The sequence below is a fragment of the Equus asinus genome, chromosome 26 (genome assembly GCF_041296235.1).
Source record: "Equus asinus isolate D_3611 breed Donkey chromosome 26, EquAss-T2T_v2, whole genome shotgun sequence".
In the NCBI taxonomy this organism is placed as follows: domain Eukaryota; kingdom Metazoa; phylum Chordata; class Mammalia; order Perissodactyla; family Equidae; genus Equus; species Equus asinus.
In genome coordinates this window covers 40,962,583-40,990,345 of record NC_091815.1, presented here as the reverse complement: position 1 = coordinate 40,990,345, position 27,763 = coordinate 40,962,583, and the positions used below count along the sequence as shown (strand labels likewise).

At 48.2% G+C, this 27,763-nt stretch overlaps 2 protein-coding genes across 14 annotated transcripts; one reads left to right on the top strand and one right to left on the bottom strand.

Annotated features, from left to right (window-relative positions):
• Positions 1-1,548: 1,548 nt before the first annotated feature.
• Positions 1,549-16,319, bottom strand: LOC106847393 (zinc finger protein 773-like). Of its 3 annotated transcripts, XM_070498678.1 has the most exons (7): positions 16,020-16,292; positions 15,598-15,790; positions 14,119-14,157; positions 12,027-12,153; positions 11,656-11,717; positions 11,472-11,570; positions 1,549-5,880 (listed from the first exon to the last, which is right to left on the bottom strand). In XM_070498678.1, exons 6-7 carry the CDS (start codon positions 11,491-11,493, stop codon positions 4,787-4,789), a joined length of 1,116 nt encoding a protein of 371 aa, XP_070354779.1. In that variant the 5' UTR covers positions 11,494-11,570; positions 11,656-11,717; positions 12,027-12,153; positions 14,119-14,157; positions 15,598-15,790; positions 16,020-16,292; the 3' UTR covers positions 1,549-4,786. The 3 variants fall into 3 exon arrangements, with proteins under 3 accessions (XP_070354779.1, XP_070354778.1, XP_014722140.3); XM_070498677.1 differs by lacking the exon at positions 11,656-11,717 and having other exon boundaries at positions 16,020-16,298; XM_014866654.3 differs by lacking the exons at positions 11,656-11,717; positions 15,598-15,790 and having other exon boundaries at positions 1,551-5,880; positions 16,020-16,319.
• A 5,060-nt stretch (positions 16,320-21,379) lies between these two features.
• On the top strand, positions 21,380-27,495 carry ZNF772 (zinc finger protein 772). 11 transcript variants are annotated; one of them, XM_070498664.1, is made up of 7 exons: positions 21,380-21,673; positions 22,283-22,321; positions 22,422-22,571; positions 23,030-23,092; positions 23,690-23,816; positions 24,349-24,471; positions 25,109-27,495. In XM_070498664.1, exons 5-7 carry the CDS (start codon positions 23,783-23,785, stop codon positions 26,251-26,253), a joined length of 1,302 nt encoding a protein of 433 aa, XP_070354765.1. In that variant the 5' UTR covers positions 21,380-21,673; positions 22,283-22,321; positions 22,422-22,571; positions 23,030-23,092; positions 23,690-23,782; the 3' UTR covers positions 26,254-27,495. The 11 variants fall into 11 exon arrangements, with proteins under 11 accessions (XP_070354765.1, XP_070354764.1, XP_070354763.1 ...); XM_070498663.1 differs by lacking the exon at positions 23,030-23,092; XM_070498662.1 differs by lacking the exon at positions 23,030-23,092 and having other exon boundaries at positions 21,380-21,877.
• The last annotated feature ends 268 nt before the right edge of the window (positions 27,496-27,763 follow it).

Here is a 27,763-nt window from a genome sequence, read left to right as displayed (position 1 = left end):
AAAACCTGCACTTAAAATTTATTGATGAAAATTCAATCCCTTGTGAAGGGAATTTTGAGCCATCAGAAAGTATTAACTGTTAATTTATTCCATACTTATTTAATGTAATAGTTGATATATTTGGGTTTAAATATGTCATCTTGTGGATTTCTTTGCCTCACCTGTTCTTTTTCTGGTCCTTTAAAAGTAAACTTTCTATTAATTTCTTACAATCCAGATTTACCTTTTTCTAGTTTGCATAGCATATACTCTGATTCTGTTTGCTGTTTAAGCTAAAATCTACAAACACTTAACTTAAAACAGTACAGCACAGAGCTATAAATACTTTTTCCTTCTTCCCAAGCAATATAAGGAACTTAGAAGATTAATCAATATGTTGTATCTCAGTATATGTGTTGAGACTATGCATGTTAATTCCACCATTCTAACTCCACAAGGAAATATTATTCATGTTTAATGCAATAATAAGCAGTTATATCAATCCACATACGCATTCCCTTCTTGGGTTCCTCATTCCTTCTATCATTGCAAATATTTCATCTAGGATCTCTTTCCAAAGTCCTTAAGTAGAACATTTAGGATTTCATTTTATGTGTTAATCTTCCATTAGATTTCTCATTTGGGCTTGAAATGCCTTACTTCATACTCTTTCTTGAAAGACAGTTTTGAAATTTATAGAAATTTAGGTTGGCAGGGTTTTATTCTTCAGATCCTTGAGTAGGTCCTTCCACTGTGTTCCAGAACCGTAATGATATTGGGAGTGAATGGCAACAAGTAACTTATTTTGTCGTGTAGCTTTCTGGTCTTAGGTCAGGAACAGAAATACACTAAGATGGAGGCATGGGGTTTGGGATTATCACCCAAGGGTAATGGTGAATGTGTAGGAGGCATAATAAAATGGATATCTGATGGATTAAATTAGAATCTGGGTAAATGCTCTCCAATCCAATTCTCTCTTTATGGACACCCAGCTTTGCTTACATGGGTCAAGCTCCCTTAAATGAGCTTTGGGCACAGAATATAGGCAGAAGTGATTGTGGAATTCTGTCTTCGTTGTGCTTCCTCAGTTGTGCTGCTCGGTGGGGTATCTCTTTGGCCTTGGTGATCTGAGTTTCCATACTTGCCCAGGATTTAGTGCTCTCTTAGGAGCTGCAGGTTCATGCTAGGGACTAATGGCCTGTGGGGTGGGGCCTTGTACGTGCATTTTTAACAAATTCCCAGGTGATGCTGATGCTACTGGTTTGGGAACCACTGAATTAGAGCACCATTTAAAGTGAGTATACTTAGACACTGGCAAGCAAGTTATCATCTTTTTATAATCTATTTTTAAATCTTTTTATTATGTTTTTTAAATACAGTATTATTAACCACAGTCATGCTGTACATTACATCCCCAGGACTCATTTATTTTATTTTACATATATTATGTTTTTTACTTATGTTTTTTCCCTGAGGATCTGAGAGGTTGGAGAGGCTTGCCTAAGGCTGCCTCCTATTGGCAGAGGTCTCCTGTTGGGAGATCTCTCTGGATGGGGCTTTGCCCAACGTAGCCACAGAAATCTGGGCGTGGTCCCTGTACTTACAACCATAGAGTATTATTTCCCATTCTCCCTCGAGGTGCTGTTTGGCCGTTGCCGGAGAGAATGGGAAAGGCCCACCCAAACGTAACTGGATGACCTACAGAAACTACACTACCCAGAAGGCTGTGCGTGTCCGATGGCGGCGGGCGCTCGTCCAATGACGAGCTAGGGGAGGGACGTCTCCTGGGGCCCACGAGGGTGGAGCGGGACGTACGATGACATCATAGCGGCTGTGGTGGGTCTGTCCGCGCAGGTGGTGGAGACTGGGGCGTTGGGCTGGGGCGGCTTCCCGGGTTGCTCCTGGGACCCAGTGAAGGAGGAGACGAGAATAGGACTGCCCTCAGCGCCTTTGCACGAACCGCGACCGCCGCCTGGCCGCGCACTTTTTGGGCCCCGCGCCTGCTCTGCTTCCGCTGGGAGGTGGCAGCCTGGGCCTGTGTGTCTTTCACCTGAGGGAAACCGAGCCGAGTGCGGGTCAGCCAAGGTCACGCCGGGCGAGATGGGGAGTCGGCTAAGGTCGAGGGACCCACCCGGGTCCCCGCGCAGTGCACAGGGTCCGATGGCGGTCACATTGCTGGTCCGGGCGCCGGTAGGTGGACTGGCTTCAGGCCGCTAAGCCGCTGGGACCCGCGCCCTAATGGTCCTAGGGCCCGGATGTAGAGGAGGCTGTTACCCTCGGGCTTTTCGCCTTCCCGTCTCCCTGCGCTTGAGTTTGGGGTCTCCAAAGGTGAGTCACTTCTGGCCTATGGTCCTTAATCAAGACCAGGAATTATACGGAGCGCTTCCTATTTGTGAAACCCAGTAGGATGAGGTAAGGAAAGGCTTCCAGGCACAAGACCCAGCACGTGCATACGCTAGGATGTGGCACGGAACGGGAGTGTTCGTGAAACTGCAGATCTCTGCTGTCTGTTGCGCCGAGAGAGCAGGTGGGCAGAAATCAGTGCTGGAATGGCACGTGAGGTGCTGGGCCTTTATTCTGAGGGTGGTGGGAGCCATAGAATGTTTAGAGCTGAGGAGGGAGGCACTCTAACTCAGGTCTTTACAGGCTCCCTCTGGCGCAGAGGGGAAAACAGACTGTGGGGGTGAGGGTTGTTTGTTTCCCTGGTTTTCAACTAGCCATATTTTCCTCTGATAAAACCCAATAATTGATCTTTTATTTTTACCTATTTTCTGAATTTGATTTGCTGTATAAGGATTTTTTCACCTGTGTTAGCTAGGAGTATAGTTCTGTAGTTTTTTTCTTGTGCTAAGTTTTTACATAAGTTATGTCGGCCACTTAAAATGAGTTGGAAAACGTTTGATCCTCTATTTTCTGAAAGGACGTCTTATTGTATTACTTATTCTGTAAATGTTTCCTAGAACTCACCGGTGAAACTGCTTAGGCCTTTAGTATCTCTCAGCAATGTATGATAGTTCCTTTCACTTCTTGAACATATTACATTTATTTCTAAATACTTTGTATTTTGATGCTTTTGTAAAGGATTTTTTTTTCCAATTTCCAAACATTCATTGCTAGTATATAGAAACAATTTTTGTATATTAGCCTTTTTTATACTGGGACTTTACTAAGTTCAATCATTAGATGTAGGAGCTTTTTAATGAATCATTTAGAATTTTCAACATAATGTATGTGAATAGACAGTTTGGGTTCTATCTTTACAATTTTTAGACTTTTTTTCCTTATGTCACAAACACATCTCTAGTGCAATGTTAAATACTTTGAGTTCTTTATCTGATTTTAAATCTACAAAGATTTCACAAGACTGGATATTTAAAAGGCTTCACAAGCCTCCAACAGCACACTCAGATAAGGCTTTTATTTACCAGCAAAGATAAAGTACCATAAGAGAAAAAGAATACAATCCCAAATGCACAATCAATAAAAGAAAAAAATGGATAAATTGGACTTCATGAAGATTAAGAAATTCTACTCTAAGAAAGATATTAAGAACTGAAAAAAAGAGACAGCCCCGATGGCCTAGTGGTTAAAGTTTGGTGCTCACCGCTTCAGCGGCCTGGGTGTACTTCCCAGTCATGGACCCACACCAGCAATCTGTCAGTTGCCATGCTGTGGCAGCAGCTCACAAAGAACTAGAACAACTTACAACTAGGATATACAACCATGTACTGGGGCTTTGGGGAGGGAGTAAAGAAAAAAACTATATATATATATATATATTTTTTTTTAATGAAAAAAAAAAGCCATAGACTGTGAGAAAATACTGGTAAAGCATATATCAAATGAGGAACTTCTATCCAGAATATATTAAAAAATCATAAAACAATTCTTTTAATAACAGGCAAAAATATGCACAGATAATTCACTGAAGAAGATACATGGATAGCAAGTAAACAGGGAAAAATGCTCAACACTGACCATTAGAGAATGCAAATTAAAACTATAATGAACTACCACTATACATCTACTAGAATGGCTAAAATGAATAGCCCACATCTTACACACAACAGTCAACAAGGATGTGAAAAAACTGAAAATCTAATATACTCCAAGAGGAAATGTGAAATGGCATAACCACTTAGAACACAATCTGGCAGTTTCTTAAAAAGTTAAATATTTGGACCAGCTTCCAGCATGACAGTGTGAGATGCTCTGTGGGCCTGCTGCCCATTAAAACTGGTGAAAATTATAAAACACAATTTAAAGTCTCTGGAAATGGTCCTAAGGGTATACAGCAGATGAAGAAACATTTATTCAAGAAAACCTAATATTCAGTAAAAACAGCAAGCACCAGTCGCACTTGAACCAAGACCACTCCCTCTCTCCTCCCTCCAAACTCAGACAGATGAAAACATCACTCCAGCCTGATACAGCCAAGAACACAGGGCTCTCTCTCCCTAGAGGTCCCAGGCAGAGCGCTATCTTCTGAGGAGGGGCAGGATGTCAGCAACTCTCATCCTGCAGCCAGTGTGCATATTTGGATGAATGATGTTCACTTGCTGGCTCCCTCATAAAGGCTACTCACAGAGCTTCTCTGTTTTAAGTTAGGCTGACTAGGAGACAGCCCATGCTCTGCACTCCTAAGGCCTTCCTCCAGTCTGAACTTTATGGTGCTGAACAAGGTGAAGCCTTTGGCTGAAGCCCTTCTTCATGGTCACTGTATTCTTATGGCCTATCTGAGTTGTGAAGTTTCTGTTGATGGATCAGAGCAGACCTTTGGTTAAAGGCTTTTCTACATTAGCTGTCTTCAAGACTTTTCTCCGCTGTGAACTTTCTGGTGTTGAATGAGGTTGAAACGCTGGCTAAACGATTTTCCACAATCACTGCACTCATAAGGCATTTCTCCAGTGTGAATTCTCCGATGTTTAACAAGGCTGGAGCTGTGGCGAAAAAATTTCCCACATTCCCTGCACTCATAAGGTCTTGCTCCAGTGTGAACCCTCTTGTGTTTAACGAGGCTAGAATTCTCGCTAAAGAATCTTCCACATTCATTGCACTTAAAAGGCTTTTCTCCAGTGTGAACTTTTCGGTGTTGCATGAGGCTAGAGCTTTGGCTAAAAAATTTCCCACATTCACTGCACTCATAAGGCCTTTCTCCAGTGTGAACTCTCCAATGATTAATAAGGCTTGACTTGTGGCTGTAGAATTTCCCACATTCACTGCACTTATAAGGTCTTTCTCCAGTGTGAACTCTCTGATGTTTCATGAGGCTTGAGTTAAAGCTAAAGAATTTCCCACATTCACTGCACTCATAAGGCCTTACTCCAGTGTGGATTCTGTGATGCTGAACAAGTGTGGAATTATGCCTGAAGGCTTTTCCACATTCACTGCACGTAAAAGGCTTTTCTCCAGTGTGAACTCTGCGGTGTTGAATGAGGTCGGCATTGCGGCTAAAGGATTTTCCACATTCACTACACCCATAAGGCCTTTCACCAGTGTGAACTATTTGGTGTATAAAAAGGTTAGATTTATGGCTAAATAGTTTCCCACATTCACTGCATTCATAAGGCTTTTCTCCAGTGTGTAGTCTCTGGTGCTGAACAAGTAAGTATTTCTGACCAAAGGCTTTCCCACATTCGCCGCATTTGTAATGCCTTTTACCAGGGTGAAAGGCCTCCTCGCTTTCAGTGCTCCTGTGTGACTCCCCTCCGCTGTGAGCCAGCTGATGCCTGAGAAGACCAGAGGTAGTTGGGGAGTCCTTCTCACCCTCCTCTGTCTCTTTTCTTAAGAGTTTCTCTCCACAGTGCAGCTTCTGGTATTGGTGAAGCTTTGCTCTGAGGACTCCTACATAAACACTCTGCTCAGAAGGTGCCTCCTCAACCTCTGCTCCATGCCAACAACCTGAAAGCAGAGAAATGCTGATAAAGTGTAGGTAGACTTCAGCAAGAGGGGGAAGCACCCTCACAAATGTGTCTGACACACCCAGTAATGAGTCCCTGGCATTGCTGGCAGAATGAGGGACCTGAGGTCAGGATGAGGAAGGGTTCACTGTGTGGTGCTGGACCTGGCAAGCTCACAGATCAGTGGGGGGCTCAGGAGCAGCAAGAACATAGGATGGAGTGCAGCTCAGGGAGGAGAGGCAGGGTCTCCAACACATTCCTCTGCAAATGACTGTCAGCAGGGCCTTAGCTGCTGGTGACAGAGGAACACAGTGCAGAGGGGTGTATCCAGGCCCAGAAAAAAATAGAATGCAAAATGGCTGGTATTTGAGGACTATTTAAGGATATGCCCATCTCATGACACATTCAGTGAAAGCCTGTATCACAACCTTTCATGTTCTCCTGCTGCCTCAACATCCCCATAAACAGGCTGTGAACTATGCAACCAGGTGCACCAGTGTGATAGGGTGGAGCCCTGCCACAAGTTCTCCCTCCTGCCCTCCTGACTCACACCTAGTGCCATTCAAATTCACTAATGAAATCCCCTCAAACCTTTTCTTGTGTACCCTACCCTGACTCCCAATAAAAGCATTTACCCACAGGTCCTCTCAACTTTTCCCCTGCTTGGTTGAGCCTGCTTCCTTCCAGGTGACCCACTCCTGGCATGCAATGACTCTCTTTGTGTCTCTGGGACCTGTAAGTATAATAAACAGGCCTCGCCTCTGTCTCTTGTGGTGACTGTACCTAACTGACCAGCTCATTAAAAAAAGAAAAAAAATGAGGGGCTGGCCTGGTGGCATAGCAGTTAAGTTTGTGTGCTCCACTTCAGCAACCTGGGGCTCACCAGTTCAGATCCCTAATGTGGACCTTCACACCGCTTATCAAGCCATGCTGTGGCAAGTGTCCCACGTATAAAATAGAGCATGATGGGCACAGATGTTACTTCACGGCCAATCTTCCTCAGCAAAAAGAAGAGGTTTGGCTGCAAATGTTAGCTGAGGGCTGATCTTCCTCAAAAAAAAGAAAAAGATTGGCATCATGAATAGGAAAGTTTAGTCACCAGCAAGGGTGGACACAGGAGATGCCCCTTAAACTGCCTGGCTTATGAACTGGCTGTCCCTGTTGGGTTCTACCATCTGGGAAGGCTCAGTGTCACGTTGGCACTCGCGTGTGCTGCTCTGACTGCTTTGGGTTGTCTCTCTTAGGCACTGCCAAGGCGTTCCCTCCTTGATTGTGGATTTCATCCTCCAGATTACCCCAAGACTCCACTTCTGGCCAGCCCTGACTCAACAAGATGGGGAGAAAGGTTATCCCAGCACTCCCTGACTAAGGGACAGACTGGCATAATTAGCTAAAAATATTATGAAGGTTCTGCTGAGAATGGACGAGTGACCTCCCTGCAGCCAGTAAAGCAACACTGGGTCTCAGGTGCAGGCTGTTAGCTGATTTGTCAACAGATGAGGGCTGGGTAACCTTTGGGAGGTCACTCCTGTGAACTAGTGGCACCACGACTGGGAGCTTCCTCATGTTCATGTTCCTCCTCAGTCCTAACCTGGGGTGCTGCATCCCCCTCAAGAGAAGTCCACCACGGCACCCTGTGAGGGTCGATGTGCTGGCAACTCCTTCTCCACTACATGTCTTGTTGCTGTCGCTCTTTGTCTCCTGATCCTATGGGTATCCTGGGTCCCATCCCCAGAGATCAGTGGCTCAAGATCTTATGGCCCTGGATCTCAGCAGGAACATTTAATTTCAGCATCTCCCAATAACCAGAGGAGGTTAGCCAATTGTTCAAGAAAGATAAAACATCAATGCAGCATTTCAGGGCTCCACTTAGTGGTGCTGCCTATCAACATGCCAACTACTGCTCAGCTCCCCAGGTCTAGGAGCAATCCCCCAAGGGGATCGGGCCACCATAGCTCCCCTAAAGGGACCCCGACCCAGCTGAGGTCACTCTAGAGAGGGAGGCTGCTGCCTATGAGATGGGCTACAAGAAGGAAGCATTCAGGGTCTTTCCAGACCCAGAGGGTGAAGAACATGGGAGTTCACAAAGAGTTAAAAACTGAAATTCATGATTTCATGAGACCAGAAATCCAAATTATTCGTAAAGATTTCATTCAAAGAGATGGGGAAATGGGAGCTTTACTGAGCGTGCGTAGTACAGGCTTGCAGCTCCTGCTCACAGCCCCAGAGATGAGGCAGCTGCCAGCATTACTAAAGAGCCTAAGATACTTAATTTACTTAAAGCCCCTCTGGCTCTCCAAGTTCAATTCTCACATATTTTGGGGCTGAAGGCACCCAAGGAGGAAAGAGTGCATCCCAAATACCAGGGCAGGCATGACAGAGGCCAAAACTTTTGATAAGATTGTAAAAGCCTCGGACAAGGAACCGGGAACCTCTACCACCCCTCGGGATTCAGAAGCCCTGCCGTTACTGACCTGGATTTTCATGGCCCTGAGATGCCCAGTGGAAAACTATCAAGGAAGCACAAATGTTCCTCTGCAAAAACTGGATTGGTTCAATGGATCATTCAGTTCTTTGGACATTCAGACATTCAAGGAAAACTCTGAACATGTTTCTAATCTAGAGGAAACCCCTTTGTCACAGATTCCAGGAGTAGTTCTTGCAGGCACCCTTCTCAGTACAGGGCAGCGTTGCTTGTCAGCATGTCCCACACCAAACAGGAGGCCCTGGATGGAACTGATCTCCTGACGTGCCATGAGAGCTCTGCCCACCCTGACTCAAATTCTCACATCGCAGCTGCCTCCTGCTGCTCAGCCATCCCCCTCACCCCAGCATTCAGCCTGCTCCTTCTTTCCCTATTTGGTGACACCCTCTACTGCCTCCAGGTGATTCAACTCGTGCCACTTACTGACAACTGAGAGACCCCAGTGTGCCTCATGAACCAATTACTAGGCAAGCCATCCCCAAATTACAACTAAAGGAGATAATATTAAAAGATCCTCGCCCATTACCCACAGGTCTGGTGGCTGAGGGAACCACTCCTCCTAGTCCATCCAAGGAGGCCTCCAGCTCCGAAACCAGCAAAGCCAAGGCCTCTCCAATGGAATTCAGCCAGTCTCCAGGCCTTGTCGCACCACCCAGGGACAGTCACCCATATACAACTCTAGTAGTTGACTGGAACTCTAAAAACAAACATTTCCTATCTTTACTGGATACAGGAGCCCACGTTACCATCATTCCAGGCAACCCATTCAAATTTAGAGATACCCCTTTTAAATGACAGGGTAATGCCGGTAAAACTATTCATGGCAAACAAATTGGAATAGATGTCAATATTGCAACAACCTATATTGAACAGCTGCCCATCAGTAACCCATAATGCTTTGAGTTTTCCTCCTACAGACAGAGATGCCATTGCAGGCCATGGACAATGCTGCGACAAGTCTAAGTTCCTGGCCCTGCTGGTCAGAACTACAAAGTGAGAACCTGTGGGGCTGCCCCTGCTGGTGGTGACGGTAATAAACATGCCACGATATCACCTGAAACAAGGTACTACTGGCCTTCAGCCAGTTGTTCCAGATCTACTACAAGACAGGGCGATTATTCCCACTCTTTCTTTCAGTAGTCCTATGTGGAGGGGCTTAAAGGCTTCTACCAACAGTGCACTTAACCATGGATTACTGAAACCTGAGCTCAAGTTCCCCCATCAAGGCTCTAGTACCTAACATAATCAGAGTAACCGAAGATATCCAAAGGGCACCCAGTGACATGCAGATCTGGCCAATATATTTTATTCATTGCCTATTACCGATCAGCCATAGTCCTGGTTCCCCTTTACATCTAAAGGAACCCGACACATTTACCGAGTTGTCCGTGAGTAATTTAAACAGCCTGGCCACTGCCCACAATTTGTACTGCCAGGACTTGGATAGGGCCCCCCAAGCCCTCGTTCGCTTACACCACCCACCTTCATTCCCAGCCGACTCACTGGGATGGCTGCACATTACAATCGAGTCACCCCCAGGCTTACTGCTTGTGCCCAGGAGCCAGCCACACTCGGCCATCCCCCAGGTGAGGGCCTTCACCCTCCTTACGATAGCCACCTCATCGGCACATTATGCCTTAAATAACAGCACCTTTGGATTCTACTGTGGCCCAAACTCATGGACACAGCCTCTTACATACTTTTCCCTGCCAACTCCCAATGAAACTGTACCCCAGTGGGCAGTGGTTACACTGAGGGTCCCCACAGTTCTCTATCCACCAGTACCTCCCCTTTTCTATCAACCCAAGGAGGCCAGTAAAACGGGCAATATTTGTTCCCATCTTAATAGGACTTGCCATAGCTGTAGGAGCCGCCAGCAATGGTGCCAGTACAGCAGCCATTGTCAAACAAGGTCAAATCCTGACTGCCAACCAGCACCTTTTGGCAGCCCTCTCAGAGCACAGACAAAGGCTGCACCTGTGCAACAAGCCCATGAGCATCTAAGCCCAAATGGTCATGGATAACAGACAGGCTCTTGACTGTTTACCAGCCAGGAAAGGAAGCGTCCGTGCCATCCAGGGTGCTTCCTGCTGTACATACATTAATTCTGCAGCTACAGGCCAAGCTATGAGGATGAGGCCAAGAGGTAAAAATCCCTCATAGCATAACAAAAACCTTCCACCAGATTCCCTGAACCCCAGAGGTGCCTGTCCTGTTCTCTTGGCTTTCCCCTATTAAATGCAGTGCCTGGCTGTCGCCTGACCCCATCAAATGCATAGTAGGACTCCTTAGTTGTCACCTTTGTCAAAGCTTGCCTTCGGTGGCTAGACCAAGCTATTCCAGTCACCTTTAACATCCACTACCCAGGTGGCAAATGTTATCCATCTCAATTAGTATTGTTAATGGTCTTGAGGCACCACAGGGTCAAGTATATTATAACCTTTAAACCTTCCTATCTTCCTGCTGCCTCAACATCCCCACAAACAGGCTGTGAGCACCCCACCCAGATGACCAGGTGCACCAGTGTGAAGGCTGGCCCCTGCCACGCTTTCCCCTTCCTGCCCTCCCATGACTGTGACCTAGTGATGTTCAAACATTCCAGTGAAATCCCCTCATGCCTATTCTTCTGTTCTCCCCACTGACCCCCAAAAAAGCACCTGCCCCCAGGCCCCCACACTCTCTCTGCTTCCCCCCCGCCTGGTTGAGCCCACTCCCTAGGAGCTCCCACATCACCCTCCTCTCAGTGTACAGTGACTGTCTCTCTGGACCTGTTGACCATAATAAACTTTGGTTTTTTTCCTGAGCTTCTCCTGTGTTTCCTCTTGTGACTGCACCTCACGGACCATGTCATAAAAGAATACAAAAGAAGGCCACTGTTGGAGAGGGCTGCAGAGGGAACAGTGGGGAGGCCAGGGGAGATGTGGAGAGCAGGGAGGTGGGGGATAGCCCTGGGTCAGCAAGCAGAGCAGACAGGATAGGTGGGTGACTGGGAAAGGAAAGCTGGAAACCAGCTGTGGCCCCCAAACCTCAGGGCCCACCAGCAAGACTCTTGGTGTGATCTGAACCCAACCCTGAGTTCACATCTCTCCTCTCCTCCCTCCAAGTACCTCTTGGCATTGCTGCAGTCATGACTCCACAGGCAGGCACAAAGGGCTCTCCCCACCGCTCCCACTGGGTAACTTCATGGGTCCTGGAAGATGCAAGTCCTAAGGGAGAGACAAGACAAGTGGGTCAAAGTGACCCACCCCACAACAGACCACAGGAAAGAAAACTAAATATGACAGCAAGAACCTTGGAGGAGAGTCTTGCAGAAACAATCCAGTCAAGCAGTGGCCATGTTGGTGGCTCAATTCCTGGCAGAGGCAGATCCCATATGTCAGCCAGAGGAAGAGGGCAGAAGCCGGGGCACAGAACTGCCACGGATCTTCACGGCATCGCCAGGCCAGGGAGAGGCCAACACGGTGTCATGCATTAGGCTTTGGGGCAGCTTGGGGAGAGGAAGGGCAGTGCACACAGCCCAGGCTCTCACAGCACCTACTCCAGGACACTGAAAAGGAAGCAGGGCCCGCGGCCCAGCTTTGGGAAGGACACACCCGCCCCTGGAAAAAAGGGGAAGAGCAAAGCCCAGCCCAGGATGCTGGAGAGGGTTGTGAGGACCTTACCCAGAGAGGCCATCAGTGCAAAGTTCTCCAGCATCACATTGTGGTATAGGAGTCTCTGGCCTTCATCAAGGAACCCCCACTCCTCCCAGGAGAAGTACACAGCCACATCCTCAAAGGTCACGTGACCCTGCCAAGATGGAGACAGTTAAGTTTATGTACAGCCTCCTTTCCCAGGACTCTAGGCATCCCCCCAAACATCCACCCTCCTCCCTGACTCCACACCTCAGAGCAGATACCAGGCCCTGGTGCCACTGAAGCCTGTTCTCTCCTTGTTGTCCCTTTAATCACTGTGTTCAGCCCTCAGCAACAAGAGGCAGTGGGCAGAGAGATGTCATCTAACCTCTGGGCCTGGCATGCAGAGCCTCACCCTTCTGCCAGACAATTCACCTGGGGTCCCCCTGATTATGCATCCCAAACACAATAAAATTTGGGTCGCCATTCTCCCTTCAGCACCAGTACAAGGGCCTGGGGCCATCTGTTGACCTCCCTTCCCAACATGCACCTCACTATTTGTACACTTCCCTTCACATCCCCGACCCCTCACTGCCACCACCACCCCCTACACCATATCACATATCTCCCTGGCCTCACCACATGCCAACGAGCACATGATATCCAGAGGGTGCTTGGCAAATGGGGTCGGAATCCCATCGTGTCCCAGACTTCCAACGGCCCTGACTGCCAGGGGCAACGCACAGGCCTGTTTTGAAGGCCTCCCTACCTGGCCCTTATCCTTGCTTCATCCTCAGCCACCCAGAACCACACGGATTTCAGACACCCTCAGCCCTCTTCGAGTTCTGTGTTGCGAAGGTGTCCCCTCACCAGTCTCAGCTTCCTCTGATCCAGGCCCACCTGTGTCTGACACCAGGCCTACTGAGTCTCCCAGAGGATCCCATTTGACCTTGAGCTAATCCCCAGGTCCCAGCAAGGGTCAGAACAACAGCCTGGAGAGCCCAGAGTTGGGGGATAAGCAGTGGCGCCAGCTTTACTGTCATCTCACTGCTTTGTCTCCACATCCATCTCATGTCCAGTCCTCATGGAAACTCTGGCTGCTAGCCAGATCCTCCTCACTCCTACACCCCCTCCCCATGGCCACTGTTCTCCCTCATGTATCTTTGTGAAGCCCACCACCTCCATGCAGGTGTCTAGCAAGAGACCCAGTCCTTGGCCCACACTCCCTTCCCTCGTTACCTCCTAGGACCTGAAGATGCCCCCTGCCAAATCTTATTCACAGTTCCATCCTGGTCCACACACTATCCGTATTGTGGGTGTCTCCAGTCTGAAGCCTACACCTGAACTCCACACTTGTCTAGGTGCCCACTTGACAAATCCACTCAACAGTCTCTGGAACATCTCAGTTCAACATGGCCAAAACCTGACTCCTAATATTCCCACTGAAAATGCTCTTACCACCAAGTTTGACATGGTGGTACTTCCCTCCTAGCTCCTAAGATCAGAGTCACCCCGACTCCTCCATTTCTCTCTCGTCCTCCACATCAGAAAGTCTGCTCGAAGCTACTTAAAAAACAGACATGGACTCCAACACATCTCCCACTTCCACAGCCACCAATCTGGTCCAGCTACCACCAACACGCACCTGCCTATCGCAGTAACCGCCTCCCTGTTCTCCCTGCAACCCAGCAATCTGCTCTCTACTCTGCAGCAGAAAAAGCTTAAGTCTGGGTTGGATCACTTCCCTCCTCTGCTCCAAACCTTCCATGGCTCCCACCACCCTCAGAATAGAGGCCAGCTCCTCAGGCTACCATTCTAGCCTTAACTCCTGCTTCCTGCTGTTTCCATCAGACATAACGGAGACCTAAGGTTGCCTGAGCAGGCCCAGCTCAATCTTACCTCTAGTATTTTCTAATGTTGATCACTGTGAATGTACTATCTTCTAAATGCCATGCCACTGATTGCCAAAAATGGGAACCAAGCCATATAATCCCTGATCTGGACTCAGAGCCCCGACCTTGGGTGATCACCTTCCAGGGATCTGAGATGAAAAGGTAGGGAGAGTAGCAGACAGAGTCCCAGGACATCACAATCCTAGAGCCCATGAAGAGGGTGAGGATCTGGGACCCCCTCCACTTACCTCTGCATGGTATGGAAGTGATTCCGCAGCCACAGGAATCTGTGGGAAAGCAAGGCCGTGAGAAGCAGGCAACCCTGTTGGGCCCCAAAGGCTCATCCAAGCCCCTCACACTATCTGGGCCTGTGTCCTCAGTGATACCTCTTACCAGCTGCATGACCTTGGATGAGTACTCAACCTCCTCTGTGCCTCAGTGTTGTCATCTGTAAAATGGGGATAATAATGGTGCCCACCCACTGGGGCTATTGTTTGTATCAAACTCATTCCTATGTGCCAAGTACTAAGTATCACCCCTTACTGTCCCCATAATTAACACTTTTGTCAACATTTTCAGTGCAAATGAACTGGTAGGTATTGAAAACGTGGATTTTTTTTTACGTGCCTTTTAACTAAGAGAATGTGATATTTAAGACATTTGATTTTAATAAAATGTTTAGCAGTATATTAAAATTTCAACCAATTATTAAGTGATTACATCAACTTAACTTGTTAAATCCACGTTATTTTAATTGCCTGTGTGTATACATACGTACATTTGTGTGTATATATGTATATGCAAATACATATATATATATACTTTTATTAATTAGTACTTAAGTATTTCATAAACTCACAAGTTAATAAACTGGGAGCTTGGGCCTGAGGAACCCGAGCAGATCTTAGTCCTGTTGGCAATGTGGCTGCCTGCTGTACTATTCTGAAGGCAGTCTTGCTGGAGGCCTTTCCATTGCAGCAGTTGCTCATCCCTCCTGCCCTGAAGGCTGCGGGAACTTAGGCACCAAGGGGGTTCTCCACTAGCCTGGCTGAGCTTTCCTTTTCTCCACAAAGCGTAGACATGTGGGCCTGCTGAGCCTGGAGTGGGAAATCTACACCACGGAACATCTCAGTCGCCATCCCAGCCCTGGATCCTTACACCCTATAACCCTCCACTCCTGCACACACCAGCTAGAACCATTTTGGACCACAGGAATCCAGCCTTCCGGAGGCAGCCCCACCCTGCAGGCCCATCTGAAATAAAAACTTTAAGATTCTCCTCCTAAATATGAGCCCGACGACCTTGCCCTGGTCCAGGCCACTACCCACCATCCCTTGGATACCTCCAGCCCTCTCCGGAGAAATCCAGATGTGAGTGAGCAGACTACTCACTTGCTCACTCACTCACTCCTCTAGGTTATCTCAGGATTACCATGTCCAAAATCCCACTCCTAATCTTTTCCCTGAAACCTGCTCCCTGTGTCCACTTCCCCATCTCCATCCTTCCAGATAGTAAGGAAACAACAGACAAAAATGCAAATCGAAAAAAACGCGATGGTCCTTCATTCCCTACTTTCTCTCACAGCTACATCTGATGCAGCAGGAAATCCTGTCTGTTCAGTTTTTACAACCCATCAGAGATCTGATCATTCCTCCCCTCCCCTCCCCACCGCCACAACTACCATCATGGTCCGGTCCCCACCAGAACTATTAGTCTGTTGTACTGACTTCCTCACAGGTCTCCTTGTCTCCAACCTCATCACCCCATCCCAGTCTGTTTTCCGGAGAAGCCTCTGGAACACTTTGAGAAACAGATGGAGTTCCTGTTCGCAACCCTCCGTAGCCACCAGCGCCCTCAGAAGGAAGGCCCAACCGCTATGACTGCCTTTCCACGTGTGACTCGTCCCGTCACAGCTGTTCCCTGCAGACCGGAGACAAACCTCAGGTTTAGGAGTCGGGGCTCAGTCCCACCTCTGTGCCTTTGCATGGGCTGGTCCCTCTGCTTGCAGTTCTCCCACACACCCCCACCCACGAGCGCCCCACAGTCCGAGACCAGAAGCTTGAGACCAGAAGCTTGAGCCCGGGTCGCGCACTCGGGGCTTTGGGGTCGGGCTGCGCTGCGGAAGGGCGGCCCGGAGCCGAGCGCTCACCTGAGCCAACTCCCTCCGCGCGGCCGCCGCCATCGGCCTCGGGGGGCGGAGCGGGGCCGGGAGCCGAGGACCAGGTCAGGGCCCGGGCATCCCCGTCCACGACTCAGATTCAGGGTCCCCCCGGGCGCCGCTGCCGTGCCTCAGACCCGCCTCTGTGCAGCGAGGACAGCGCCTGCCTCCTCTCGCGCCTTCCCGCTCTCGTCACCCGAGTCTAAAACCAGCTTTCCGGAGCCTTCGAAGAGACTGGCCGACCCAAGAGACCCCCAAAATGACCGCCCCTTAGGCGGAGCCGGAAGTCCCGCCCAGTAGGGCGCAGCGCCTTCTGGGTAATGTAGTTCCCACAGCGCCAAACGTTGAGGAAGTGGACAGCACTCCAGAGACGCCGGTGGAGGGGCAGTCAGGGCCAAGAATTCCGTCAGACTGTCATTCAGAGACTATTCTTATTGTAGGTGGGCCTGGATTTCAGTTTCCCTGCGCAGATGGTGTTCCAGTCTTTCCTTCTCCTGAAGGACTTAAAGAGGATCTTCAGGGCCACAATAAAGCGGTTTCCTTGGACTGAACCAGTCAAATATTACCAAATCTCCCTTGGCAAGGGGACGCCCAACATCAAAGACAACGATGGTGAAACAATACCAGTTGTGTGAGAAAAAGAAAAGACTCTGAGTTCTGGATGTAGGTGGTGAGATAGTTGGGGATCCCAAGTGTTCACCTTCCTCCCTCTCCCCACAATCATTTGTGCCCTTTCCCTTCCTGAGGGACCAACATTGGGGTTCAGGAAGGACAACAGGCCTCAGACCTATAAGCCAACACTCCTCTCCCCCGAGATTTCTCCTCTTCATCTCTTCCTAATCCGTGTTCCCACTGCCCTTTCATTTCCAGATACAAAGCCAACTCCCTTCAGGTGGGAAGGATGCTGGACTGTCATTGACACCAGGCAACTGTTGATAAAAGATGCCAACACTTTATTATGTGTTCTCCCACCACCTCCCTTACCACTGACTCCATTTCTTTCATATCAATCTTCACTTCCCCCATTCTTCCATCCCTTTCATCTGTGGGCTGAGCAGTGACCAACTTCATCACAGCCTTGGAATGACTCATGAGGACAAAAGATGATGAAGCATTCACTCCTTCTTGGAATTTTCTGGAACTAGGTTTTCAGTACTAACTGATTCTGGAAAGGAGGAGAGGATTCAATATTGGAGTAGAGAATATAGGATGATAGAGTGAGACCCAAGGGACCTGAGTTATTCAGATAAGGCCACAATGTGGCATGTGAACGGAAGGGAGGGAGGAGAAACAGGAGAGATAAACCCATCAACAGGTGTGAGATGAGAAACTCCTCCCTTAACCCAAACACAGGGAGACATGTATCACTTCCTTGAAATGACATCTTAGAACAGTAGATCTGGATCATTCACCCAATGGATTACTGATGGGCTATGAAAATGAGCTGACCACCATACCATGAACCATGTGGATGAATCTAGCAAACATGTTACAGAATCTACAAAATGTAGCAGAATGCATTCACTATAGTACAATCTGTGGAAAATTCAGAATCTGGCAATATTAGACAGTCTATCATTTAGGGAAATATAGATGAATGGCAAAATTATAAAGATATCAAGAGAATGATTATCAAAATGTCAGGTGACCTCCAGTGGGCCAGAAAAACATGTAAAATGAGAAAGGGATGGGGACACCTAAGAAACGTTATATATTCTGTTTTACGCTGGGTGATGGTTTTCTAGGTGTGGTCTTTATAAAAGAAAAAATCAATTTGCACATCTACTGTGAACATTCCACTGAACGTATGACAATTTTTAAAATAAAGAAAAAAAACTATGTAGACAGTTTAGTTTAGTCACAGGAATGGACAAATGGATGATTACAACAGACTAAAATAGCTTCACATGGGTGTGGAATTCGAAATAACATGGTCAGTGAGTAAAGAACAGACATCTAATCATTTAGTTTAGGTAAAGTGATTATCTACTGTCAGAAAATATACCTGAAATTTCTTTTAATCAGATATGGTAAGACACAGAGACACAGAAATGATTTTCATGAAGGAAGATGTTTATACTCAGACCTCTAGAAACAGGAGGCATGGCATGTCATGCAGGGCCACATGGGGAAGGACCAAGGTGGATCATGAGGCAGAAGGGAGAGAGGGAAAAGCATGGCCTACAGCCATTATTGGGGTTGTCACCGGAAGCAATGGGCGAGGCAGGTAGGTACATTGAGTAAGGGTGGAATTGGATAATTTGAGTAACTCTGGTGGACTCTGGCTGTAGGGGTGGTGGGTAAGACTCATCAGCTGCTGCTCCTTCTGGGTGAAATATACAGCTCTGTTCCTGAAAGTGTCAATGTTTTGTTTACTCCAAGAAGAAGAAAGAGGTCTCCACTCACCTGTAGGAGAGCACTTGAGCAGAGAACATGGGCTGCATGTCCGAGTCTGCTTCACGGTGGCTGTGTGGAACTTCAGGGAGCTGCTTTGCCTCTCCTGGATTTTGTCATAGATACAGTGAGGCTGACCACAGGGCCAGGTCCTGCATGAACGATGATAACTGACAATGGGGAAGATGTTACTAACCTCGAGCTCAAGTTTGAAGGGCGAGTCACAGGAAGGACTGAGACCCTTTCCCCGCTGGCTACCAATGTTCTTCTGATCCACCCAAATTAGCCAAATAGAACTTGATTTGTTTTTTGGTTTTTTTTTTAAAGATTTTATTTTTTCCTTTTTCTCCCCAAAGCCCCCGGTACATAGTTGTATATTCTTCGTTGTGGGTTCTTCTAGTTGTGGTATGTGGGACGCTGCCTCAGCGTGGTTTGATGAGCAGTGCCATGTCCGCGCCCAGGATTCGAACCAACGAAACACTGGGCCGCCTGCGGCGGAGCGCGCGAACTTAACCACTCGGCCACGGGGCCAGTCCCTAGAACCTGATTTGTTTTGAAACTACCTTCTGCCTGATGTGTGGAGAGTGAGCTAAGGCAGATCAAGAACTGGTGTTGGAGATGGGGCAGAGGCTGTTGTGTAGTCCGGAAATGTGTTGCTGGCAGACTGGCCAACAGGGTGGAGTTGGAGGGATTGGGAAGCAGAGGTGACAGGACACGCGGATGGTTGGAATGACAGGGCAAGGCTCAGGCAATGACAGTTACCCCCTCAAACCCTCTGTATCTATGGGCCGGCAGGGCTTTTCCCAGGAAACACGTTTAAAGAATAAATAAGGCTGAAGGCTAATGTTTCTGGGACACAGAAAAAGCAAGATTCATCCCTGTCCTCAAGTCAGTTACCTGGGCATTTGAATTTTCTGCAGCCTCATTTCTCCAACATAGAAGGGTCCAGATAGATGACATTGGGTAGGCGGCCGTGTTGGGCAGTGGTTAAAGTTGGGGCTCCGTGAACTCCATTCCCAGCTGTGCTACATGACAGCCATGACTGAGGGCAAGTCATGGACCCTTTGCAGGCTCAGTTTCCTCATATTAATCTGGGTGACAAATGCACCTCACAGGGCTGTCGTGCAGGTAAAAGGGCACAGGATTTGTCAAGCATCTGATGCAATGTTCAGGGCATGGAAATGGTAAATAAATATCAATTATTGGTATAACTATTGTCACTCATGGTGTTACCTCTTTACACTGTCCTTACCCCACCTCCACCTTACTAACCAGGAAAGCTGCCAGTAAGCCTGCAGATTTCTGATGACATCCCAGCCAGTTTGGTTTGGGTCAAGGGCATGGTAACCTTCAAGCATAAGGTCTTGGCTTCTCTAAAGCAAATTCTGGACATTCCCCATGATTCCCCATCACCTCATGATTCCTTTCCCACTTGCGGGATGGGAGTAGGGGAAAATACCACGTAATGTTAGCTATGCTTTCAATTAAAATTTAAAATATGCTGTGGAAATTAACTGAAGAAAAGAGACGCCCTTGTGAAGAGTGTTTTGGTCCATCAAAAATTACTGACTGCTTACTTGAGCATTTAGGTTTAAATATAAACCTAAACTCATTTAGGTTCAAATATATCCTACATTCTGTTTTTCTTTACCTCACTTGTTCCATTTCTTTCACCATTGTTTTTACCTTTCTATAGATTATTTATTTATAATCCAAATTTTTCTTCTTCTAGTTTGAAAAGTATATACTCTGATCCTATTTATTATATTTAAGCAAAAGTTAGAAACGATACATTAGAGTGTAAGGTTATAAATTCATTCAGTTCTCACTTGGAAATATAAAGGGTTTAGAACATTAAGCAATTAGCCTCCTCTCAATGTAAATGTTCTGAGGTTATGCATGGCAATTTCATCCTTTTAACTCCAGAAAGAGATACATTCACGTTTTACACAGATAATGAGCAGTTACTTTAATCAAAAGATGCCCCTCTCTCTCTATCCTCATTTCTTCTCTAATCGCAGACATTTCATCTGGGATCAGTCTTCTTTGGACTTGAATATTATGTTTAGAATTTTATTTTCTGTGGGTTTATTTTCCATTACATTCATCATTTTTGGCCTCAGATAGTCTTATGTCACATTTTGTTAAAAGATCTTTTGACTACGTATAGAAAGTTAGTTTCACGGTTATTTCTTTTGCACAGGAATGGTTCTTGTGCCCTCCTACTTGCCAAATGACAATTGATAAATCGCCCTTCTTTTCAGATATGTGTAACATACCTAAAAGGAATTAAATACATCTCTGTATACAGAGTACTAAATACTATCTTCTAACAGAGTGCTACTTGCTGGGTTTGACACAGTCACTGATTATACAGGCAGGAAAAATGCTTTCTGTGGTAACCAGAGACACGAGCATTGTCCACGTGCTTCAGAGGCGCCCAACATCCCTACTGTGGGCTCCACGTCGTAGTCCTGTCTGGAGTCTTTTCTCTCTTCTTCCTGACCCAAAATGCTGAGGTTCACAAAACTAACTCTAGAGCTTCAGGCTACTTGTGTTTATCTGATAACAACATAATATTTATTAGCTTCCAGCTATGGAGGTCTGAGTGACATTAATATGTGGTGTGTTCATTTGGATTTTTGGTGAGCATTCCCTGCATAAAGAAACCTAAAATAATGTTTCTAGACGCTTCTGTGATATATTGCATACTACGTTCACCAGAAATATAGGTGCGGCTCCTTTAAGAGGAAACGAAGCTCCGCCTGGTCCTCAAGACTCGAGCTGCCCTTTTCAGGCGCCGCCAGCTGTGTGGCTGGGCCCTTGCTCTGGAGACGGCGTAGTACTCCGCAATCCATCGTTGGTGCTGTAGGAACTACATTACCCAGGAGCCTTGGCGGCGCTCGGCCAATGAAGACCCAAGGAAAGGGGCGTTTCCGTTCGTGCGGAAGACAAGGCGGGACTTCCTGTTCCCGTCTTAGGCGGACATCTTGTTTGAATTAGGTTTAATCGGCTAGGTCCGTCTCGGGAACGCAGGTTAGGCCCGAGGTCCCAGGAGAGCGAAAACGCGAGGGAAGGCGTTGTCTCTCCTGAACGGAGGCGGGCCTGAGGCTTGGCAGGGGCGCTGCCAGGGTCACCCGGCCGCTGGAGCCCCTCCTCACACTTGTCGCCCGCCAGCCACTCCCCGTCTGCGCTCCCTCCCCAGTCCGCAGGTTCGGATGGCGGCGGCCGTGCGCACGGGCCCGGCGCAGGTGGGTGCTGCGCCCAGGTCCTCCCCTGACCTCCGTCTCTAAATCTTCAAGCCTCGAATGAGGGCCGCCTCGGCTCCCTGCAGTTCAGGGCCCTGTGACCAGACGGTGGGGCGCTGCTGGTTCGGTCCCACCTCTGACAGCCAGTACGATGGCATGTGGAAGGACGGTACGGGCAGAGGGGCCAGCATGTGCAGAGGCTCGGAGGTGCGACAGCCGGAGTATTCGGGAAATCTGGGGCCTTTGGTGTCTGACAGAATCAGAGGGTGTGAGGAGTTACACCTGGAGTGTCAGCCTGAGCTGCTGTGCTCTCGTTCTGAGGATGATGGGAGCCGTGGATGGTTCTGAACTGAGGAGGGACACGATCTGAGGGTTTGAAGAGTATTCCATAGATTGCTCAGGGGAGAACAGACTTGGGATGGGAGATGATGAGCACAGAAAGATTGAGACCTAGTCGGAGGTAACACAGCTGTTAGGTGGCCCTGAGGACTGACGCACAGAGGGCAGAGGTCATCCCTGGGTCTTTGTGGCAGGGCAGGTATAGGGGCTAGGCATGAGCCCTTGGGGCTCCTCCGTGGTTGCTTGTCTCTCACAGCCTCCCTCTTCCCACAGGTTCCCATGAACTCAGAAGTAATTATGGACCCTATATAGGTGAGGGGAGGAAGGATGTTCCTGTGTCATCAGTCCCACCCCCAGCCACGTGGTTGTCAGGATTGTAGTGTCATAGAACGCTTTACTTGTATTCTCCCAGGTCTTGAGGCTGAGGACCCTGGGGAACCAAGCCCAGGGTTCTAAGTCGAGGCCAGGCATCATATGGAAGGGTTCCCATTTCTGGTAACCTTTGGAATGAGGTGTGGAAGGTTGTTCCGGCAGAGGAACCAGTGGGTGCAAATACTTGAAGGTGAGACTGAGATGGAAATTTTCAAGAAACTAAAGGTCTCCACCATGTCTGGTGGGAATCAAGAGCGAGTGGGCAGGAATCAGGCCTGAAACGGCCAGCTGATGAGCTAGGCATCTGTTCTGAGGGTGGTGTAGTCACGGGAGGTGTGGAGCAGAGGAGGGAGGTCATCTGATCTGTCTGTCTGGATGCTAAGTGAAGAACAGACTGTGTGGTGAGGGTTGAGGGAGTTATGGTGGAGACCAGACCAGGGAGGAGACTGCTTGAATATTCCAGGTGAGTGGTGGTAATGGACGGGCCAGAGGGGCAGCTGTGTAGATGGGAAAAGTGATTGGATCAGATTTTCAGTGTGAGAGAAAGAGATAACCCCAAGGTTTTCGGCCTCATCAGCTGGAAGGGTAGAGGTTCCATCAGCTGAGATGGGCAAGTCAGTGGTAGAAGTAACTCTGTGTGTATCTCAGGAATTTGTTTTGGTCACGTGAAGATTCTGAGATGTTCCAGAGAACACTGAGTGGAGGTAGCAGGTGAGTTGCTGGACACAGGACTAGAGTTCTCTTTAGGAGTTCAGGATGGAGACATGCAAAAGGTAGAAGATGGTGTATAGGCAGGTTTAGGAGAGAAAATCTACACATCACAACGGCAGTGCAATTAGTGAGCCAGGAAGGTGATGGTGGAGGCCAATGACTAGGTCGGGGGCCAGGGTTGTGAGACAGAGAGTGATCCAAAAGAGTGATGTGCATGTGTAAAAAAGTATGAACTGATGGTCCCTAGGTCCTGGTATTGGGGGCTGAAGGGAAGAAGGGTGAGCCCAACTTTGGTTGTCTGGTAAGCATGATCTTAGCAACCCAGAAGAACTAGCTGGCAGGAGGTGTATGTAGGGGGTGTTCAGCCCTGCATGCTAGGCCCAGAGCTTAGATGTTCCTTTCTGCCCACTTGCCTGTTGCTGTGGTAATCAAAGGGATCATAAGCAAAGAGTAGACACCTGTGGCACCCAGTTCTGGCATTTCCTCTTGAGTTGAGGAGTTAGGCAGGAAGGAATGCAGGAGGGAGCTGGAGGGCGGGGGAGATGGGTATCCTTGGGAGAGACGTCCTCATGGACTTGGCTGTCCCCGTTGTGGCAGGGGCAGGTGAACTTTGAGGATGTGTTCGTGTACTTCTCCCAGGAGGAGTGGGGACTCCTTGATGAGACTCAGAAGCTCCTGTACCGCGATGTGATGCTGGAGAACTTTGCACTGATGGCCTCGCTGGGTAAGGCTGTCATACCTACCCCAGTGTCCTGGACTGGGCTCCGCCCCTCCCCCATTTCCCAGGGGTGGCACAGCCCTTCCTGTATTAGAGCCACGGATACTGTCTCCCTCTCAGGTTCCTTGGAGTATATGCTGTGGATGCCAGGCATGAGCTGTGTCCACTGCCACCTCTGACTCCTGAGCAGTCCTAACAGCTGCTGCCCTGTAGGCTTGCATGGATGGATCCAGGACTGAGGCATCTTACAGTCAGCCAGTGGATCATATCCAGCTTGTCCTCTCCCTGACTGAGTGCCTCTGTCCAGATCCATGACCCCTGTGCTCCAGGTTCTGTCCCCTTCCTCTTGCTGACACTTCTGATGGTCTGCCTCTGTCAGAAATTGCAGGGACCTTTATGGTCACTACTTTTTGGGACCCCTGGGCTATTCCTGCAAAACTCTACTTTGAGGTTACTTTTATAATATTTAATTTTCTTCTCTGAGGGGTGGGTCACTCAGACCAGTGCTGACCATTTGCTTGTCTTGTCTTTTCCTTAGGAAATGCATCTTCCATGTCCCGTGAGGTCACCCCACTAGAGCTGGGCAGTGAGCTCTGGGTCCCTGACTGGGTGGATGGGACTCCAGCCATGACCAGAGAAGCTCAGCATGGGTGTGGCCCTGGTGAGTGGAGGCTGGGGGAAGATGTGATATCGGGGCTGGGTTCCAGTCATTCCCTAACCTCTCTGTGCCCACAGTTGTTTTAGTGCCAAGGCCACTGGCCACACTTCATTTCTGTCTTGACTTTCCCATTTACACACTTGTCTTTTGTGCTCCCCAGTTTTGGCCTCTGGCTGTTCCCCAGTTCTGCCTCCACATCTCACCTAGTCCTCCCCACCGCTCCCTCTGCAGTGCTCTCCAGCACTGGAGCAGACTTAATGTGCAATCAGATGTGCACATATCCCAAATAGTCCTTAAATACTAGCTATTCAGGGAACACACCCTCCTGCTCAGCTCTCACCTGTCCCCAGCAGCCAAGACCTCACTGAAATCCCTTTGTGGATGACTCCATTGGAGACCCTGGCTCTTTCTGGGCTGTACCCCACATTTGTGTCCTCTCCCAGTCAAGGCCTCTTCCATTCTGTGACCTTTAGATGCCAACTACTGCATAGCAGCCCATTATTCAGCCTGAGCTCTGGCCTCTTGTCCTGACAGCAGTCCCATGACCTTGGTCTTAGTTCTATTAGATAGACACATGTACTGAGACTGCCCCCTCCCACCAGTGTCAGTTTGTATTTCACCAGCATTTGTCTGCCTTCAGGTTGTTGGCGTGGAATGGAGGATGAGGAGATAGCTTTTAAACAGAACATTTCTGTAGGAATGTTGCAGACCAGGACTCCCAAGGAAGGCCATTCTATCCAGAAGGCCCACCCCTGTGAGACATGTGGCCTGGTCTTGAAAGACATTTTGCACTTGGCCAAGCACCAGGAAACACTCCCTGGGCAGAAACCTTACATGTGTGTGGCATGTGGGAAACAATTCTGGTTGAGTACAAACCTTCACTACCAGAAGCAGCACAGTGGAGAGAAGCCCTTCAGAGGGGACAAGGGTAGGACCTTTCTTGTGAACAGCTGCCCTGTCCAGCCAGTGGAGATGTCTTTTATGACAGGGGAGTGTTGTAAGGACTTCCCAACTAGCTCAAACATCTTCCAGCACCATGCCCCTCACAGTAAATGGAAGCCACGCAGTAACACCAAGTGTGCAGAGGCCTTTCACGGTGGACAAAGGCATTACAAATGTAACGAATGTGGGAAAGTCTTCAGCCGCAAAGACTCACTTGTTCAGCACCAGAGAGTCCACACTGGAGAAAGGCCTTATGAATGCAGTGAATGTGGGAAAGCCTTCAGCCGCAAACCCATACTTGCTCAGCACCAGAGAATCCACACTGGAGAAATGCCTTATGAGTGTGGCATCTGTGGGAAAGTTTTTAATCATAGCTCCAACCTTATTGTACACCAGAGAGTCCACACTGGAGCAAGGCCTTACAAGTGCAGTGAATGTGGGAAAGCCTACAGTCACAAATCCACACTTGTTCAGCATGAGAGTATCCACACTGGAGAAAGGCCTTATGAATGCAGCGAATGTGGGAAATACTTTGGTCACAAATACAGACTCATTAAACATTGGAGCGTTCACACGGGGGCAAGGCCTTATGAGTGCATCGCATGTGGGAAGTTCTTTAGCCAGAGTTCCGACCTTATTGCACACCAAAGAGTTCACAATGGTGAAAAGCCCTATGTGTGCAGCGAGTGTGGAAAAGCCTTTAGCCACAAACATGTGCTTGTTCAGCACCATAGAATTCACACTGGAGAAAGGCCTTATAAATGCAGTGAATGTGGGAAGGCTTTCAGGCAAAGGGCTTCCCTCATCAGACATTGGAAAGTTCACACTGGAGAAAGGCCTTAGAATAGCAGGAAATATGTCATCTCCTTGTTCAACATAGTGACTGACGCCAGAGAGAAGCTTTCAGAGGAGCCTTCATGGGTAGCCGTCAGCTGGAAGTTGAACCTCATACGTTTAAACACCCGCGCTGGGAAGATTCTTCTGAGTGCCAGCTATGTGGGAACGTTTCTGGAGCGATGGTGCACTTTGTAACGTGCCCAGGACCCTTGCCAGAATTATATCACTGCCAGCATCTCTGAAAGATGCCGTCTATTTGCACAATGGCAGGTTGTTATCCCACATTGTGTGTAAGTCACCCCAACATGCTTTGATAGGCAGACCTCTGCTCCTCCTCCATTCCCAGAGGGAATCATCAGTAGCCTGAGAAGATCTTCACTCCTTCCTGCTCCCCCAACGTGTTTAAGCACGGACATGACCCAGTTTGGGCCAGGAGGATGCAAGCTTTGTTTTGCTGGCTGCTTGCGGAGAGGGTTTCCATTTTTCATGGACTGTTGGTCTCATGTGGCACTTGTGATGGATTTGTCCAGGCTCCAAGTCACCTAAGTTGGGAGTTGCCTGCTTCCTATTGCTCTGCTTTTGCAACAGATGCCTTAGTTTTTAAACTGTCTTTAACCTTGAGGGTTCTGTTCACTTGTTGGATTGGGTTGAGAACAGAATTGGGCTCTGCCAGCATGAAGGGATGAACAGCTTTTGTGAGAGCTCCAGCTCTTGGGTCTCAGTGGCGCAGAGAACAGCTCTCATTCTAGTTTCAGTCTAACTTGCATTGCTGTTCCAGAGCTGTGGGCTGTGACCTGTATGCTGAGATTATTTGTGTGACCAAGGTCACCCTGAGCAGTGGGCATTGTGACACCTCTGGTGTATCCAAAAGCAGCATGAATTGGGTCCTTTGTTCCCAGGGGATGTTTCATATTCTCCAGCTCTCTTGAGGAGAACTTGATCCCCTGGGGCCTGCCAACATCCCTGAAATCTGTTATTTGGCAGGAAGATGTCAGTGTCCCCTTAAAGGACCAGGTAGGAGTCATAATTGGTACAGACACTGATTAGTAGGGATTTGGGAGCCTGCAGCCAACTGTAGGGAATGTGGCTCTTCTAAAGGTGGATCCGCAAACGTTTCCGTCACGATGGCTTTGGTGTGAGGGGGTTGCAGAAATTCTCGGGACTCCCATATTTGTGTCTCTTTTATAGCTACAGTCACTGTCAGAGCAATCAATCTAAACATTTTCTTCAATAAATAGCATATATTTACAGTGTAGTTTGATAAGTTTCAATACGTTTGCACCTGTGAAACCAAGTTTTCTGATTCCCTTTATGATCCCTTGCCCTCTCACTTATTCCCGGGCAACTGCTCATCTTGCTTCTAGTTGCTGTAGGTTTGTTTGCATTTCCCAGAATTTTATTTATAAACATGTAGGATAATTTAATCTGTACTCATGCATCTGGTTTCTTTAACTCTACTTAATTATTTTGTGATTCATCAGTGTTCTGTGTATCAGTAGTTCATTCCTTTTCATCC